At 35.9% G+C, this 19,555-nt stretch overlaps 1 protein-coding gene across 1 annotated transcript in view; it reads right to left on the bottom strand.

Moving 5' to 3' along the window:
- vwa8 (von Willebrand factor A domain containing 8) overlaps positions 1 to 19,555 on the bottom strand; it is a 482,517-nt gene that overhangs the window by 360,394 nt on the left and 102,568 nt on the right. The window contains exons 5-6 of the mRNA XM_039745289.1: positions 7,099 to 7,266; positions 1,982 to 2,146 (exon numbers count right to left, since the gene is read on the bottom strand). Coding sequence (XP_039601223.1) covers positions 1,982 to 2,146; positions 7,099 to 7,266 — 333 coding nt within the window. The remainder of the gene's footprint in view (positions 1 to 1,981; positions 2,147 to 7,098; positions 7,267 to 19,555) is intronic.

Raw genomic sequence — 19,555 nt, 5'->3', positions numbered from 1 at the left:
CAACAATCCTTATGTAGATGGTACATGTCAAAGTAACATCCAAATTAATGTGAGGACCTAATGTTTCCTAGCATCACACTGCCTCCAACAGCTTGCCTTCTTCCAATAAAGCACCCTGCTGCCATCTCTTCCCCAGGTAAATTACACACATGCAAATGACTGTCCACGTGACCTAAAATAAAATGTGATTCATCGAACAAGGTCATCTTCTTCAATTGCTCCACAGTTCAGTTGTGATGCTCACATGCCCAATCAGAGAAACTTATGGCGGTAGAAAGGGGTCAGTATGAGACCACTGACTAGTTTGTGGATGTGCAGTAACATATGCATCAAGCTATGTGTTCCAACACCTTTTCAGCAATTTGTGCTACACTAGGTTTTCTGTGGTATCAGACCAGACAGGCTAGCTTTCGCTCCCCAAGTGCACAATTGAGCCTTGGGCACCAATGATGCTGTAATCTGTTCACTGGTTGTCTTTTCTTGGACCACTTTTGGTAGTTACTAACCACTGCATACTGGGAACAGCCCACAAGACCTGTCATTTTGAAAATGCACTGAATCACTCATCTAGCTATCACAATTTGGCTTTGTCAAAGTTGCTCTGATCCTTACACTTGCCAATTTTTCTACTTCCAACACATCATCTTCAAGAACTGACTGTTCACTTGCTGCCTAATATATCCCACCCCTTGACAGGTGCCAATTTAACAAGATAATCAATGTTATTCATTTTACTTGTCAGTGGTTTTAATGTTGTGGCTGATTGGTATATACCTTTTTGTTTGTTTTTGTAAATTAAGAGTCCTCTTTGAAAGGGGAATATGATATTATTATTTTTATATTCAGTTCCGATTTCTTTAAATCCACTTATTTATTCCAATACAGGTATCCAGGAGGCTGGGGCAATAGACACCAAGCAAGAACCAACTCTAGATGGGACATACACTCACTATTTATAGGCCACTTTGGAGTCACCATTCACTCTTAATGTGTATGTTTCCAGGATGTGAGAGGAAACCCATGTGAAACCATAAGAATTTACCTTGTTAAATCCATACAGCAAATGGCTGGGCTGGGATCTTCATACATGATTCTTAAGTTGTTATGAATAGAATCCATTTGGACACAACTATCTGTACTTTACTGATGATTAGCATTGTGTTCATTTTTAAGTAACAAGAAACAGTTGTACTGCATTAGGAAATGTAAAATGGGCATAGTGTTAATTAATGCACAAGTACAAACTGCGACTGTTTGGTTACAAACTGGTGTTGGTAAAGGTGGTTTTGGGTTTAATTTTTCAGGACCTGCAGAAAACTCTAGTCCCGATATTCATTTGATTTAACCTGATATGTAGCATAAACGTGTGGAAGTAGTATCAAATGAATTCTTATTTGTTTTGTATCTAATTTATTTTTTATTTGATTAAATTTTAATTTTTGATTAAAAATTATAAATATTTAAGAGGGAAATGCACCCCTTTAAAAAAAAACACCAGCATTTCTGATCAGAAAAGAAACACCTGTGCCAAGGGGTGAAGATGTATAAAAATGCACTCTTCAGCTATTTGAAAGTGTGACTCCTTAATTTCATTAGACAAAATGCCATACAAGTTAAAATAACTCTCCCTTTGCAAACTAATCTAACTTCTCAGCTTGTATGACCAGGTGAAAACTCTCAGGCTTGTCAGAAACCTAAATACATACAAAAATGATCAAATGTATTATAAATGGGTCACTTCGTTTTTGAGTATTTTACCTAAGACTGTTATGACATTTTGGATGCAATATCGAATCTTTGGCTTATTCAAACAAACATCAAGGTACTAGATACCTGGATTCATTACATTTGATTCAATACCCATATATGTAACATTTAGACATTTTACTCTTTTTTATCACTGTATCAATTGAAATATAACAAACTATTATTCTGTTGAAGTATTTAAAATGTCTGTTAATCAAAAATGTTTTAGACTTACCTTAAAAGGAAGGTAATATATATCTCTGGCCTGGAAACGAGAGCGAAGAGGGGGATCAAGAGGGTTCCCAGTGTATCTAGGGACAGGTAACCCAAGGGCAATGACTCGGAAATCTTCACTAACACGTACAATCTTCCAAGCATCAAGCTCTTCTTTAGTGTGTTCCTACAGCAATTATATTAAAAATAACACTGCAATAAATGCACAAATAATAAAAGCACAGGAATAGCATTTATAGCACTAGCATTTAGTCTTACATTTCCAATATACACCAAATGTTTGATAATTAGCAGCAAAACCCATCCAACATACATAGTTCATCCTATTATGTACAGTAGATATTCAAAGACCAGAAATAAACTGACCAGTTGTGAACAATGTGGTTGGTACTTATAGTTGTTTTTATTATTCAAAGTGTTAAAATCCTTGCAATGCAAACAGTACAAATTTTGTTTTAGTAACAAAAGAAGTGTTGCCAGAAGCAATAATTATTGCTTTTGGGAAAAAGTCTTCTATAAGGTATCCTAGCAAAATTTTTAAGTGATCTTTCCATGTCAAATCATCTGATTTTCCAGAAACTTCATATAATTTGGTCTCAAAAAATTTTGAAAAAATACCAAGTGTACCCATTTTATCCAGCAGACACCCTGTAAAATTACTTTGATGTAAGATCAATACTTTCTAAGTCATACCGATATGTTTTTTATTTAATTGTACTGTTTCAAGAGCAATAAATTAAGTAATTTGTAAATAGATTAATAAAGTCAAAACTGTTGTTCTACATATATATTCAAGAAATTTAGATTTGAGATGAAAATATGACTTTAAGGCAAAGTACACAATGTCACCTTGTAATTCTGGTTATTTTAAGTTTAAAATAATACTTCTTTTTAGTTGTATACACTTTCTTTTAAGAGATCGCCTGACTGCTAGGTGTTTTTATGGGTAAACTATTGGCAATGCCCAATAATAACAAGGTTATGCATGTACTGTAGTTAAACTGTATAGTGATAGATCGAGTCTTTGCTATTGTTTTTTTATAGTTGTGTTTGCAGTCAATTGTCCATGAAAGAGGAGCAAGTAAATTTAGATGATGAAATTGGAATTCTAAGACATAAAAAAGAAGCTGACCACCACAAAATATGGAATATATAAAAAAGAAGCAAACCATGGATGCATACAACACTTGCACTTTGCAACAACCAAGCAGGCCAACAAGTAAAATAAGCAGTTAGTGAATATCGGAGATGTAAATGAACAGGTTAAAGAAGGTGTTGATAAAATCAATTTAAAAAAGCAATACAAAAAAAACCCAATGGCCTGTGACTTTCTGGAGCGGTGCAAGCAGCAGCCTTACAAAAGCTCCATATTTCTCAAGTTTTTCTTCTTTTTCTGAACTTATTTACTAGTAACTAGTCTTATTTAAAATTAGAATTTATCTGGCTTCTGGCTTGTCACTGAGCCACTAGAAATCCAATGAATGGATTTTAAATTTACCAATGAACTGCAATGCACACAAACCCTGGCACGGGCTTGTTTTGACTGTACTTTAAATGGGCTGCAAACCTAGATGAAGTCAAGAAAAGGACCCAAAAGCTGCCTGATGTCTGCAACATCTGAAACAGCAAAAGACACTGACAAAATAAAAGCTGGATGTATTAAGTACTCTGGTAATCAGCTACTTGCCCTGCGATTGCAAGCACCTAAGCGGCTCGGTTTCACTTTACCACAGGAGTAGTTTGCCCACCAATGGAGAGGGCAACATGCCAGAGCCAAAGTAAGAGCAAGGAGAAAAGGTTTTAGAACTGGTCTACCATTTATTGTAATGGGAAATGTTAGATCACTGTCAAATAAGATGGGTGAAATGTCTGCTCTTATGTAGGGTCCTGTAGAATACAAGTACAGTGGCATTTTGTGCTTAAACATGATATACCTGACACTGTTTAAAAGGATTTCATCTTATTCGACCAGAGACCCAGTGTGGTGTGGAAAAAAGATGGGATGGGGGGGACTATTCATCTATATGAATGAGGAATGGCATGTTACACTTAAAACTACAGTTTCTAATTCAGCATTGAAACTATGGCGGTCGGAATTTATTCACATTATTTGTCCAGGGAAATACATTAAACTAAATGTAAAATTCATCCCTCCACAAATGGGGACTCAGCAACAGAAATGATTAATTCTATCACCAACACTTTAATGATGACTCATTCCAACCCTGCAGTTATAGATGTGGTGACTTCAACCATTTGATTTTGGAAGGAACAATGATAAACGTTCATCACTTTGTGACTGGTACTACACTAGGAAATAACAAGCTGGATCCCCTGTATTCAAATGTTCAAAATGCCTTTAAGTGTGATCAGCAAGTGCTAAATAAAAAGCTGAGTGAAGGAAAGGATGCTTACAAAGCTAAAATAGAAAATAAACTTACTCAGAATAAAATGAAGGATGTCTGGAATGGACTGGGCATAATTATGGGACTCAAGCAATTCAGGGCTTAGGTGCCAGAAGGGGATGTGGACAAAGCAAATGCTCTGAACTCATTTTTTTAATAGATTTTCCCTCCCACTGCCACCTTCTTCCAACGTCCCATCTCCCCAAACCTCCCTACTACATCAACAACTCAGACCACGTCAACTGGGAAGGCAGTGACCAGTACACCTCTGACCATTAGTGTGGGCTGTCCATATCTGAATGTCAAGTAAAGAGAAAACTGAGGAAGCTACACACAGGAAAAGCTGCAGGACCAGATGGAGTCAGCCCTTGAGTTCTTAAGGCCTGAACTGACCTACTTTTACCCTGTCACCTATTTAGTCTGTCCTTAAGGCTTCAGAAAGTGCCACTGCTGTGGAAAACATCCCTAATTGTTCCTGTTCCACAGAATGCAGGTGCCTCTTCTAACTAATGACTAAAGACCAATGGCACTTAATTCTCACATCATGAACACCTTTGAGAGACTATATGCATCCTCTTGTGGTAGACCACCTGGACCCACTGCAGTTTGCCTATCAGACAAAGATTGAGGTTGAGGATATAATGAACTATCTGATCCACAAGGGTTATTCTCACATGGACAGAGTTGGCAGCACTATGAGGATTATATTTTTGATTTCTCCAGTGCCTTCAAAACCAATCCCTGTTAATGGGTAAATTCAAGATATATGCAGGTGATGGGCATATGGCGTTATGAATAATGGACTATATGTTGGGAAGACCACAGTTTGTGAAACTCAAGGACTATGTTTCTAAAACAGATGTGAGCAACCTTGAAGCACCACAAGGAACAGTCCTGTCTCCTTTTCTCTTCTCTTCCTTTTCTGTACATCCCAGACTATAAATATAACACCAGGTCATGTCACTTGCAGAAATTCTCAGATGATTCTGCATTTATGGAGTGTATTGATAAATGGGATAAGACAGAGTATAGTACTCAGGTGGAGAAGTTTATTTCTTGGAGCAAAAAGAACTGTCTATATCTTAACATCAGCAAAACAAAGGAACTGGTTATTGACTTTCACTGCACCAGTGAGCCCTCTATGTCCAGTCACTATTCAAGGAATGGATCTAGAGGTCGTCCACATTAATGACAGGTTGAACTGGTTTTGGAGAATAGAGGAACTGTATACGAAAGAGCACAGCAGGCTCTTTTCCTTAGGAGACTGTGTTTCTTTCATGTGAGGACTGACAGCCTTCAGATCTTCTAGAACTCTACACTAGCCAGTGCGATTTTCTACACTGTGGTGTACTGGGCTGGTAACATCATTTCAAGAGAGGCTCACCTAATCAACAAGCTAATTAAAAGGACAGGCTCGGGTTATAGGACTTCCTCTGGACCCTCAGGAGGTAGTAGCAAAGGAGAGAGTTGAAACAAAATGGAATGAACAATGCTGTCTCTGACACACTAACACTGAGTATGTTCAGCCAATTAATTATTTAGCAGAAGTGTGTCAAGAAACACTACTGGGGCTACTTTATACCAACAGCAATATGTGTGTATAATGTGTCACTGTGACTGTGACAGCCAAATCAGCAATTGTGTTTCTTTTTAATTTTCTTGCTTTATAATCAGCACTTTTCCAGCTCTGGTGTCTGTTCAGATCAAAGTGTGTGTGTATACTTATTTATCTATCTATCTACATATTTATGTATTTATTTAGATCTTCTGTAAAAAGACAAATTTCCCTCTGGGAACCACTGAAGTCCACCCATCCATCTATCCATCTATCTAATAGATTTCTGGGTTACACTTTAAAAATGCTGACAATCTTTAAATATAAAGAAAGAAACTCTACACAGTCTGCAGTACAATGTATATTTTCATCTATAAAACTTGGTGGAGGTAGAATTGTGATATGGGCATGCCTGGCTTATTCTGGAACTGGCTGAGTCATCAGTTTAGATAAGATATTTTATTTGTTTACTCTTTATTACAGTGGCAAATGATCTAAATAATTTTCCTGATATTACTTCACATATTTCACTTGGTGAAATGAGAGTTTTGGGGTTTTTTTTTTCCCAAAAATCCATTCTCAAAACAAGAATAACTGAAAATGGCAGCAATCATAGTACAGTGAAATATAGAATAGACTTTTTGGTTATGAATTTTGTATCTGGTTTATTGACATTTCTTGTCCTGGTCACCTTCATTTCAAAAAATGTGCCTTTCTTTGTATTTCGCTTAACAGTAGTAATAAACCAACAGCTGCGGCTGACAGGCTTAATGTAGTTATCACAAGCCATGGCTCTTGAAGCAGTTTTAAACTAGTTTCCTTTAAGTTCAATGTTCAAATACTTGCATTCATTTGAGGTGGCTGAATGGAACAAAACCAATGTTATTATGATGATATTCTACATTTTTCTCAAATTAAAACTGCTTGCAAATGCAACAAAAATAGAAATATTGACTTTCACATTTCAATACTTTACGCTAGTATTGTACATTGGTGCAGACAGGTTATAACCACTGGGAATTTGTGACTGACCTAACTTGCTGTTATTGATCTATAATGCTATTACCATGCATACTCGAAATGATAGCTCAATAGAATCTTTTCAAAACATTGCCACTCATTGTATGTAAATGCAGAATTTGATAAAAAGAAACCAACCTCCAGAAGCTTGTCATATCGATGTGAGGATGTTAGGAATCGTCCGTCCTCCAATTGCATCTCTCGGTTTTCTAATAGGTTGTTAAGAACAGGCAAGACATTTCTTTCAGCCTTCTCCAGACCTTCTAAAACCAAAACTCTCCCTTCTGTTGCAGCACGTACAGCACACTAAAGAGAGATTAAAAAAAAAAAAGATGTTTGTTAAGATGTGTGAAGCCAAGTGTCATTAAATACTGGTAAGTATATATGGTGAGGGAGTTCTAAGAGTATTCAAACCAAAATGATAAATAAAAGAGACGTGCATTTTTTATTTCATAGCACCATTGGCAGCTCCATCCACTGATAGCATAATTCATACAAATATCAAATAATATATTCCATGTATGACGAGTAGTTTTGAAACCTGTTGTAAACTGCATTTCCAGGATTTTCATCATCTCACTGCATACAGCAGATCTTCCAAGAAATTCCTTATTGGAGGTATCACATAGTAGGCAGCATCATTAGTTTTATATTGTTATTTAGAATCTTTCTTTCTAATCACATTTATTAGTCAGCACTGGTGTTTATTGCTCAGCAATAATTATTTCATAAACCTTGCAAAAATAAGTGACTCCGTGTGATGGCCATTGTTGGAAGACTCAAGATTTACCCAGTCAAGAGACACTGAACAAACACATGGTAAATGAAAATAGTATTATATAGTAGATAAACAAATTAATAACTAATATTATACATTTTCTAAACTTTTTAAATCTTTATTTTATTGATTCTCTTTGATTTCTTCCTTTCTGCTAGTGTAATCACTGCTCAGGCATTTGAACCCAAATGTGTTGGGTAAAGGGTAAAAGATTTTAGATTTATTTTTTGCCAGGTACTGAAACACAACATGATTAAAACACAACATTTTTAGTCAGTACAGTTATAACGACTTTTTGTTTTATGATTTGCTACAACAGTGGATGAGAAGAAAATTACAAAAGAGATTCAAAAATTCAACCCCAAAAAAAGTTACATTTTCATTTATTTAGTGATCCATTACTGTGCAGCATATAAACAGTCCTCATCTATATAAATGTATAATATTTATAAATGTTTTTCAGACAGATAGATAAATAGATAGTGTGAAAATGAACAGACTCGACACACGTAAAAAGGTTTGGGGCAGCCACCCGTATAATGTTCCTGGCTGCAAATGGTTTTTTCATTCAATACAGAGCTATTGACAGTACAGAGTCCAAGATTGAACTGATGAGGGTTGGGAAATTGATCGGACCGGAAGTGACGTAGGGTAACCGGAAGTAATGTTCTTCTGACATCAGCCTGTGTGCCGGAACCAGAAGTGACATTCTTCTGGCCGCCAGAACCGGAAGTGACGTTCTCCTGGGCGTTGGAAGTGTCATTCTTGATTCAGATAGGTTTTCCTGCAGTTGGTCTGTAGAGATAACAGGAGAAGGTTTAATGTACCCCGCCCTCCCCTGGCCTGGCGTGGAATTACCTTTACTTGGTCCACACAATGTCCCCCTACTTGCACGTGTGTGATAATTGATAGACAGAACTTTATTTTTTAACAGGGGGAATTAGTTTTTTTTTTTTTTACAAAAGCTCTTTAAATAAATAAATACATAAATGGATAGATAAATAAATACTGTGTACACAGACTCCACGAACTTAGCAACCAGGACCTGAGACTAAAACTAATGCAGAATAAATTGTTCATAACTGACATACTCTTTTAACATAGCATCTACTCTTAAAATATGATAATTATTATTTAATGGTACATGTTTTTTAAACTTGAATGGTGGAAATTAGGGGTTAAATATGAAGCAACACAATTCTTCAAAAAATTAACTTATTACAGATATAACATAGAACAATACAGATCAGAACACACTTCCCGGTTGAGAAGCTTTTAACTGTTGCTCCCATACATGATAATCACCTTTGGAACATACTCACGATAAAGACACGTAGAGAACTGTATATTGATAATCCATTTGCTTCTTATGAACAATTACACTTCAAATTTAACTTTCCATGAAAAACATTTTTCCACTATTTTCAAATAAGACGTTTTCTTAACAACTTTTCCACACCTCTACCCCATTTCTATATTGGTAATTCTTGAAGACTCAGACAGCATCTCAACAATATATAAAATCCTAGGGTATAGTGGGAAAAGGACTTTACAATTAATGTCTCCAAAAAGAACTGGAAGTCAGCCATATACAGGATACACTCCAGCTCTATATGAGCCAAGCACTCAGTAATTCAACTTAAAATCTTTCATCAATAATGCTTATCAAAATTGTCTAAAATACATCCATGGCAAGATCCAGCTAGCAAGAGTTGCCTTCTAGCTCCAGCATCTGTAGGCTGTATGTTTTGGGAATGGACCAAATTAACATAACTTTGAACAAAAATCTTTAAATTCTTGTAAGACAGCCCTGGTGTCACAATCACTCCTAATCCATTAACAGCTATATTTGGTGTACTCCCAGGTGAGTTTGAAGAGGATTAGGACAAATTGATTGCAATAGCCTACACCACTCTACTAGCACATATACCTATTCTTAACTGGAAGAATCCTAACCCACATTTTAAATCCTTTTTTTTCTGCTATTGGTTTTCCTCTTTTTCTCTTTCTTTCGGGTGGGGTTTGAATTAATTCTTGTTTTGTTAGGTTTTGTTCTTTCGGTGTTGGCTTTTTTAATTTATTTTTATTCTCTGCTTTTTTTTAGAAATTATTTTGAATGATTTTTTCTGTTGGATTGTATACTATGTTACTTTCTGGAGAAAAAAAAATTACTTCAAACCATATATTACAATTATTTCTAATATTAAAAGTTATATAATTATGGACTTGTGCAATAAAAAATAGACAACCAGACAATTTCAGATTGGGTATTGTGTTCACACCATAATACTACATATACTGTATGTTTTAAAACCTTAGAATATTTAAATTAATGGCAAAAGACACAATTTGTAAGATTAAGACTTTCATGGAAAAACATTTCAGAATAAGGGGCCTATAGCAAATATTTTTTTCTTTAGACCAGAGAGAATTCTATTTCTCAGTACCTGCATGGACAGGAGCTACAACATTACATGTTATGAAGCAGAATCAGAAATATACTTTGCACGTAAAATCTATAGGTAATTGCTTGCATTAAAAAGTTTTATTAGATATCTGATGACCATTAAGTGTAAAGAGATGTAAAAAAATATTTAAGATGTTAAAATACTGTATATAGGAATAATAATCTCTGTATAATTTATACAACTTCGTGTACAAACATTCAGCTCAAGTTATAATTAAAAAGAAAATGCATAAAATGTAAAACACAGGTATCATCTGTCATAGCTGTTATATATTTCTCTAGAGCTATGAAGTATGCAATAGTAAAACCTTCAGTGAGTATGTATGCTAATAACAGTACTGTATAAAGGAAGTTTACTTGCCATCTACTGTGTAATAGTTTACACTGGCTATTGGAAATTCATTACAAATTATCTTGAAGAAAAATGTTATGACTTGCAATATATACTCACTAAGCAAATTATTAGGAGCACTATACTAATGCTAGGTAGGAGTTCATTTTGCTCTCAAAACAACCTCAAGACTATATGCCATGGATTCCACAAGACAATGGAAACATTCCTTTGAGATTCTGTTCCATCTTAACATGATTGCATCATGCAATTTCTACAGATTTGTCGGCGACACATTCATACTATGAATCTTCCATTCTACTAAACCTCAAAGGTATTCTATTGGATTTAGATTCTGGTGACTGGGAAGGCCACTGAAGAACACTGTACTACTCGATGTCATGTTCATGAAATCAGTTTGTGATAACGTTTGCTTTGTGACATGGTGCATTATTATGCTGCAAGTAGCCATTAGAAGATAGGTAAATTGTAGCCATAAAATGATGCACATGGTCAGCAACAATATTTAAATAGATTAGGAAAGTAGGAAACATTCCTCACTCCACTACACCACACCACCAGCCTGAAATGTTGACACGAGGTTGGTTGCTTTCATGGACTCATGTTGCTTGCACCAAGTTGAAGATCAGCTACAGAAATACTCAAAGCCCCAAATCTGGCACCAACAATCATGTCATGGTCAAAGACACTGAGATTTTATTTCCCCATTCTGGTATTTGATGTAAAATTAACTGAAGTTCTTGACCTGCATCTGCATAACTGCATGCACTGCGCTATTGCCACATGATTGGCTGATTAGATGTATATTGTCAGTTAAAACAGTATTTTTCAGAAGTATATTTTTCACCTTTAAGAAGTGATACTAGTTATGGAACATTTACTGTTTTCAAATGAATCTGTTTTGCTCTTTTGTAATAAGAATTCACAGGTATGAACTGTAAGGACTACCTGAGCTCTGTTCATTGACATTAATTTATTTTAGAATCCTCTTGACTAATCTACATAACACTGTACTTTATGACTGTCACAATAAATTGTTCCACATAAAATGAATACTAACTGATGAATCCTATTTTATTACTACAGGTCATTTTGTAAGATCACTTGCCCGGGTTTGAATCCGAGGACCAGGTGTCTCATAGACTGCAACATTCCTCTTGCTTTCTGAGACTTCAAGTCAAGATGCAATGATTTTTTAGTACAGAAAACAGTGGTAAAAATAAACAAACAGGATATATTTCAAAACTTGACAATGCCAATAGGGAAGATTTTTTTTTAATCTGTAATTAATCCATACATGTTGAAAGAAATGCAACAAAAAGACTTGCAATAAACATCAGAACACATTCTGAACAGTAAAAAACACACTTCTTTGGCATGAAATGCAAGAAAATTAAAATACTATGTGACTGCCACAGAACAAACAAGTATGCAATTTGTTTTTTATAAAATCCATGTTTGATCTTCTCAGACTTAGGCAGTTAAAATTAGTTTGTCATTCTACAATTTAACTTAAAGTCAATTCTCACTACCACTATAATCACATAATTATGTTTAATGTTAGTGACGCAGATGCACCAGAACCCTAACAGGCCACACACAATCACAGTAAGAATAGTGACTGAGTGACACAGTAATCCATTTCATTAATGCTGCTCTCTGATCATCTGAAATGATAAACAAACCTTTCTGCTGCTTATTTTAAAAAAGCAGCATTCATCTGTTATTTAATAAAGAACATGCCTTTTTGACATACATATTTTTAACAAAGATGCAGTAAACAGGGTATATCATTTAATATATCTTTACCTTTGTTCAGGGCTGTTCTCTTTAATTAGACTACAGATATTGTTTTAAAAAGAGCAGAACAAACTGTTCTCTTCCAGATTATGATGTAAAAACAGAGCACATGCATGTTTATTGGAGACTTAACTTTGTCTGAAGATTTGATTTTTAAATTTATGACATTTTCAGGGGTAAAATATTCAATAAAAAACAACCTACAAGTATACTGAGTAAAACTGAAATACTTTGTTTCTTCAATTATTTCTATATGATAGCTGTTCCGAATATTTAAATTAAATTACAAAAACTTTATTAGAGAGTAAAAGGATAAAATGTGTAAATGATGAGGGTATAATGTGTAAGAGTTATTAAGATCTAATAAAATAAAAAAAATTAAGACTCATTAATCAACATTTATTAAAAAGCATTTAAAATAACAGGCAGAAAAAAATGCTTCATTACTTGACTCTATCATTTGAATCAAGTATTTCCAGACTACTTTATATTATGATTTTTGTTCATTTTAAATTTAATTTATCATCTCTTAGAGCTCTGGTTGCTATATATATTGTCACAGAAGACAGGGGTTGGCTGGCTTCCCAAACACGATGGAGGGTTCATTATCATCCAGTCCGACAGGTAGCAGCAGCTCTCCCATATACACTCACGCAAGGCCTCATGGAAGCTAAAGTTATAATAGGCAGCCCTGCTGGGTCTTGTGGGAGCCACCAGAGGGAGCTCTAGGGAGGAAGTTTCCTCCTTTTAGGGAGGTTTCACCTAACCTGGAAGTGCTTCCTGGATAAAGTACTCCCAGTTCCAGTACAAAGGAATTAACTCTTCCTCACTTCATTTGAGTCAAAGTCGGGTGGATGAAGTTGAAACTCACAGAGGAGGAATGGAAGAGAGGGAAGAGACAGAGAGAAGGAAGAAGACTTTCTGGAATTGTACTAGTGCAATGTCCAGAGAAGCCTGTGAGAGATATTTGAACACAATAAATCATTTGTTTGCACCCAAGACTTGTGCAGTTGTGGTTGTGTTTGGGATGCTGCAATGACTCCTACTGGTCACAAGTTTTTGAGGTTTTGAGAACACAAGTTTGACATCAATTTTTGTATTACAGATGGTTTCCTAATAGTTTAGTATTTTTGTCTCTTTTTTAGTGCCACCTTTGTTTTCCTCGGCAACATGTTATGACATTGCTATGCAATAACAGTTGGAGGTGTGCAGTGTTAACGTTACTGCCACAATGGGAACAAAGGATGGCATTGTGCACTTAAGTCAAAGTTAAGTCAAAGCTAGTGGTGCTAGAATAACCTACAAAGTCACTGTGCATCTTTCGAAGACAGATGAGCCTGTGATCATTACTGTCCGCAATCAAACTAATAATGGTACACTTAGCTCATAAAAGTTCTTTGATGATTAACTGAAAAATGAGTATTGCTGGACCATCAGCTAAGAAGTTGTTCACCATTTTATCTTGACTTATAGTGATGTAGGATACTACACTCCCTTGAGGGAGTTGCATCACTGGTTAATCTAACAAATCAGGTACCTACAGAGAAGGTGATGAAGACAGAGATTCATTTTTCGTCATGCTATTAATGATCATTTTGACACTTAATCAGCCAAACTAAGGACAAAATCTAAATCCTTGATTTTTCTGGCAGAAAGCAGTCTAAATGATTATGTTTTCCTAGCATGACCAACAGCCTTCCATAATTTTATTTCACATATTTTCTTAAACTAGACTAAAATAATACATCAAAAAATGAAAAATGTAAATGAAAGGAAGATAGGCATTGCAAAATGATGATTATGTCTTTATCTAAACCTTACTATAATAACCTGTAAGTCTGCTAACCAATGTTTTTCTCCAAATTTATTTACTTAAAACAAAATACTGTATTATACAATACCTTACCAGTTCTTAGAGGATAATACTGTCAGCAGCCCTTAAGTAATGCTGCAAAGAGGATTTTATTCTTACACTGCATTATTGTAATACTTGGCACATAATCAGAGAGAGACTAGAAAACTCCAGTTCCACCAATGTTTATTCAAGGTAAGGGTTAAACAATTCAATTTAAAACTGCACATTGCAGTCAACTCTGCAAGCTCACTCAAAACCTAACAAGAATCGGATTAATTTCAGTGAAACAATCATCCAAATGGCGGCTTCTCTACACCACTTTACCAAACCCTGCTACTGCTTTACACCCTATTTCACCTCTGTTTTTGCTCTTCTACTTGATAATCTTGGCATTTCAATATATCCTCACTCATTAACAACCTCTTAACATTTGTGCCAAATGGAACTCTTCTGCTAGATGCAAAGTGTTAAATGGAGGACTTTGTTACACTGCTAGCTTGCATCTAATTTTACTTAAGTGGAAAAATTCTACTTGGCTTCCCATTATGCACTGCCTAAGGGAAGTGCTATATTACTTGAAGTGGTATAAAAATCAAATTTACTTGATGGGGTGAGCAGAGTTGTTTTATAAATACGTTAGGCTTTCTCCTTCTAGCTTCCAGAGTAGGTGCTAATAATTTCTTCAATTTGCTGTTTATTAGCTTTAACTATTCATGGTAAAGAAGAAGGAAATATAAAAGAAAAACTCTTATAAATAATTCATATACAATGCACTTGAATGTACTACATTGTTCTCCCAATAAATAAAACAAAAAAGAAATTGCCTGCTGCAAGAGAAGGAAAAAAACAGCCATTACAATGCATATTTTAAAAAGCTGTTCTAGTGAAAATTTACAGTAGATACATACAAGAATGTTTTGCATAACCTGTAAAACAAATATAATGTCCTTTCAACTATATTTCCAATTATAAATTTTAACTATAAACCCCTTTTAGTTAATTTTGTCAAGCTGATATATTTTGAAAGTATAGGGTGTCCAGATCTAATAACGCAATTTTCATTCCGTTATAACTTATTAAGTTTATTACATAGAAAATCACCCGAAAAGTGTGCAAACTGACAACATTAAAGAATCGCCTTTGCGCCGAAATGGAATCATCCCCACACAAATCAAAGTCATCCAGACGATCTAGATCTGCATAATTAGATCTGGACCACCCTGTATGTTAAATATGATGTTTCAGCATTTGGAGATATGTGTATTTACATACCTTTCACATTTATACACAATACCACACAACCCAACAATTTTTAAACAGATTTAGTTCTGATATCAAAAGTGCTGTGCAATAACTAGATAAAAAAGGAATACTTTCAGTTTTTTTGAACTGGACAACTTTTAGACGATGTAAAACAAGAAAATGTATAGCTTTAATTTGCTTCAAGTCTAAGCTTTTGCATAAAGTTTAAGTTAATTTCAAGTGTTTTTGCGCTGGGAATCTAATCATTAACTTTATTAAAGTGACAAAAATATCTCCATGTCACGGTAAAGAGGAATCAAAGGACTCAAAGGATCTAAAACTATACCAGCGAGACCTGAAACTCTTGATAGTGATGCGAAAGCTAGATTGGTCTATAGTGATGGGTCAGACAAAAATGGCATGACATAAAGAACAAATAAAAGGGAAGGTTGCTAACTTGTATTTTAGACTGTTTTGTCATAAGCTGTACCCACTGCTGAAAACTGTGGAAAGCTAGACTTATAGATAGGATATTTAATTGAAGGCTAGGCTCACTGATGAAAACTTTGGTTGCTATGAGCATGGGGGTAGGGTCTTAAAATTCAATACTAAATGTCTGATGGATACAGGAATGTTACAAATGTAAGTGTGTTCCCTGTAGGTGACACATGCATGGGCCCCCTACTAGTGTAAGAAGAGGACAAGAAGTACCATATAATTATGGCTAAAAGAGCAAGTGAGATAGGCATAATGGTTGGTACTTTGAAAGTAGGATCTATGATATAAATAAAGATAAAGAAATTCTGTATGTGTAAGAGAGGAGGGTAATAGATGTACTTTATGTGCAGCACACAAGATGGAAGGAAGTGAGTGATTAGAAGATAACAAATTTAAATTATACCATTGAGGATCACTGAACTGAAGAAACTTGTCAACCTGAATATCATCATCAAGTTTGCAATACCAGTTCAATTATCAGTGTTAAGTACTTTTTGTACAACTGATTCTTGGTTCTCATGAATAGTAAATATAAGGCTATGCTGAGTCAATTACCTAATAACAATGTAACACAGTCCTGGGGCCTCATGCATAACGCCGTGTGTAGAATTCACACTAAAACAAGGCATAAGGATAAAAGCGGAAATGTGTGTATACACAAAAAAATCCAGATGCATAAATCTCTGCGTTTGCCAACTTCTACGTTCTTCTGCTCCATAAATCCTGGTCAGCGTGAAAAGTAACACACGTGCACGTTCCTGCTGACCCACCCAAACTCATCCCAGAATTACGCCTCTTTGAATATGCAAATCAATATAAAAAGCCCTTAAGCTCAGCATTCTTTGAAAAGGCAATGGCAAAAGCATGGAGTAAACAGGAGAATTTCAGGGAATACCAAGTGGAGGCAAGGAAAAACGTACCATTTGTTGGTTTAAACAGTGGTATAAACAACAAAAGGAAGTTGATCGAGTGACATAGAGTGTCGGAGAAACTCGAAAGCTCAAGTTCACAAAGTCGCACGGTGCCCGAAATAAAAAAGAAGTTGTCAGATATCAAAGTCGCCGTGAAAAGGCAAGTCATAGCCCATCGTCTGCGTGTCATATGAAAGCTTATTAGGGTACAGAGAAAAGAAAAAAAAATAGGGACACAGTGAGAAAAAAGCTCGAAATGTCAACCTTAATCTCAAAATTTCCACTTTAATCATGTAGATTATTTTGTCATTAAAGTAGAACATCATAAACTTAATCCTTAAATCATTTAATTTACTAGTTTCTCAAAAACCATCGTAACTAAAGTAGCACGTTAAATGCTTTGTTTTGTATATGTTCTTCTATGTGCTCTATGTGTGTGAATCACTACGTGCTTCTTAAATGGGCTTTCTCTTCCTCTGACTGGACACAGAATCCATTACATTTGTGGTATTACAGCTCTCTGAATAATTAAAATACTGAGATGTATACTTGATATTATTTTCATGATGATAGGAGTTAAAGCATGTTATTAAACATGGGAACACGGTGGCGCAGTGATAGTGACGATTTGGCACCCTGTCCAGAGATTTTTCCTGTCTCCCGCAAGATGCTTGCTGCGCTGTGCGCGACCTTCGATGAAATAATTTACTGCAGCAGTACTGTCTCTTTCAAACATACTAATCTCCAATTCCTGTCTTTCCTTTTCATTCTCCAAGTAACCAATCGCCACACTGCAATAGACATTAAGCCATCTATAAGCGTAGAACTCCGATTCTTCAAAACTTTTAAGGAACATTGAAATATCTTCGTAGTACATGTTTAATTATCATTGTAAATAAACACTTTATAAAGTGGCTCAGGTTGTGCAATATTATAACTGTATCGCAAGTTTACAGTGAGGTAACTGTACTTATAAGTACAAACAGTTCTACAAGGAGCACTTGATGGACTGATTGAGTGCATTTATAGTTCTTGGGATGAAACTGTTTCTGAACCGCGATGACCCTGCAGGAAAGGCTCTGAAACTTTGCCATATGAGAACAGTTCAATAGACAGCATGTGCTTGATGCTGTATACCGATAATTCTCTTTCATATCAGCTGCTGTAGAGCTGTGACTCCACACTAAGATTCAGTGATATAAATACACCGAGTGGTGCAGTTAGAGTAATATGGAAAAAGATGATCCGCTGTGGCAACCCCTAACAGGAGCAGCTGAAAGAAGAAGAAGGTGCAGTGAGAGGAATAATGCTAAAGCAGCTATGGTATTTGGAATAGTTTGGTCATTCTGTAGACCATTATATTGTTACAGGTTAATTACAATCAGATGCCTTAAACTAATAAACAATATGCGGTTAATTTCAGTGTATTTACAAAACCGTGTCAGGGATGTGCATCTAAAAAACAAAGGGAAACCACACTTGAACAAAAGCACTGCTTTGACGCTGGGTGCCACCAGTTTGCAAAACCGAGTGGAGAACTTGCATACTCCAGGGTTTGAGCTAGCGTGAAAATGTACGTGGCTTTACGGCAAGTTTAGATTTTATACATCACAATTTAAGTGTGGAAACGGGCTTATGCAACATTTTTTTCTGTACGCACCATTTATACATGAGGCCCCTGGTGATTATGTCTTTATACAGTGTGGCAGACGCCTGGGGAGCCTGCCCAGCTGGGACGCCTGGAAGGACCAGGAGAGAGACAATACCTCCCCTGGACCACGAGAGGACAGCCGCCCTGGTCTGCATGGGGGCCACAGGATCAGAGATTGGAAGCTCAACCCTGTTGGGGCCAATGGTCACCGCAGGGGGATTGGGGGATTGTGGAGCCCTAGATTGCATTGAAGAAATTCCAGGTAAACCCAGAGTGCTTCCGGGTGCTCATGCGGCACTTCCGCCACACCAGGAACTTCCAGGGCTGGAACTTCCACAACAGATTTAATACATCATCAATGTCTACTCAAAGTAATCCATTGCTTTTTGATACTGCATGTGATAGTGATCATTATTCACAGCACCTGCAGATACAAAAAAACACTACACAAAGTGGCAATATTTATTTCTTTCACTGGTGTCTTTTATATCATCTGAAATTACAAAATTTTTCTCTATGTTGAATACAAAATTAGAATACTTAAATTAGGTTTCAGGACATATTGTAACAAAGGAATTTTATAAATGAAAAACAAAAAAGAAACAAAAACAATGACTATAGGGGGCCCAAACTGTGCCAAGAAAATATCCCTGCAAGCTGCATGAAAGGACCGAACAAAGCTGGCAGATGAGAAGTGAAGCGTGCCTAGGTCACAGCAACACAAGGAGCCAAGAGTGGAGAAAAAGAACGACGAGGAGACACTGACAAGGATTCCATGATTGGACAAAACTTCTGTTGTGAAACGAGTGTCCGTTGAACAGACTGCATCCATGGACAGTTGGGGTAACACAGTGAGCAAACTGGACTCTGCACCACTAAAGGTTGTATCCTCCAATTCTGTTTTTGATGGACTTTTAGAGTGTGGACTGTGTATTTTCCTTTTAAAAAAGGAAATTCGTTCTTGATATTGTTAGATTTTGTTTATGTTCATTTATCTTTTTCATGTACTTATTATTTTCTAGTGTAATAGAAGTTACTGTT

The sequence above is a fragment of the Polypterus senegalus genome, chromosome 2 (assembly GCF_016835505.1).
Source record: "Polypterus senegalus isolate Bchr_013 chromosome 2, ASM1683550v1, whole genome shotgun sequence".
In the NCBI taxonomy this organism is placed as follows: Eukaryota; Metazoa; Chordata; class Cladistia; order Polypteriformes; family Polypteridae; genus Polypterus; species Polypterus senegalus.
This window is presented reverse-complemented; position numbering and strand designations above follow the sequence as displayed.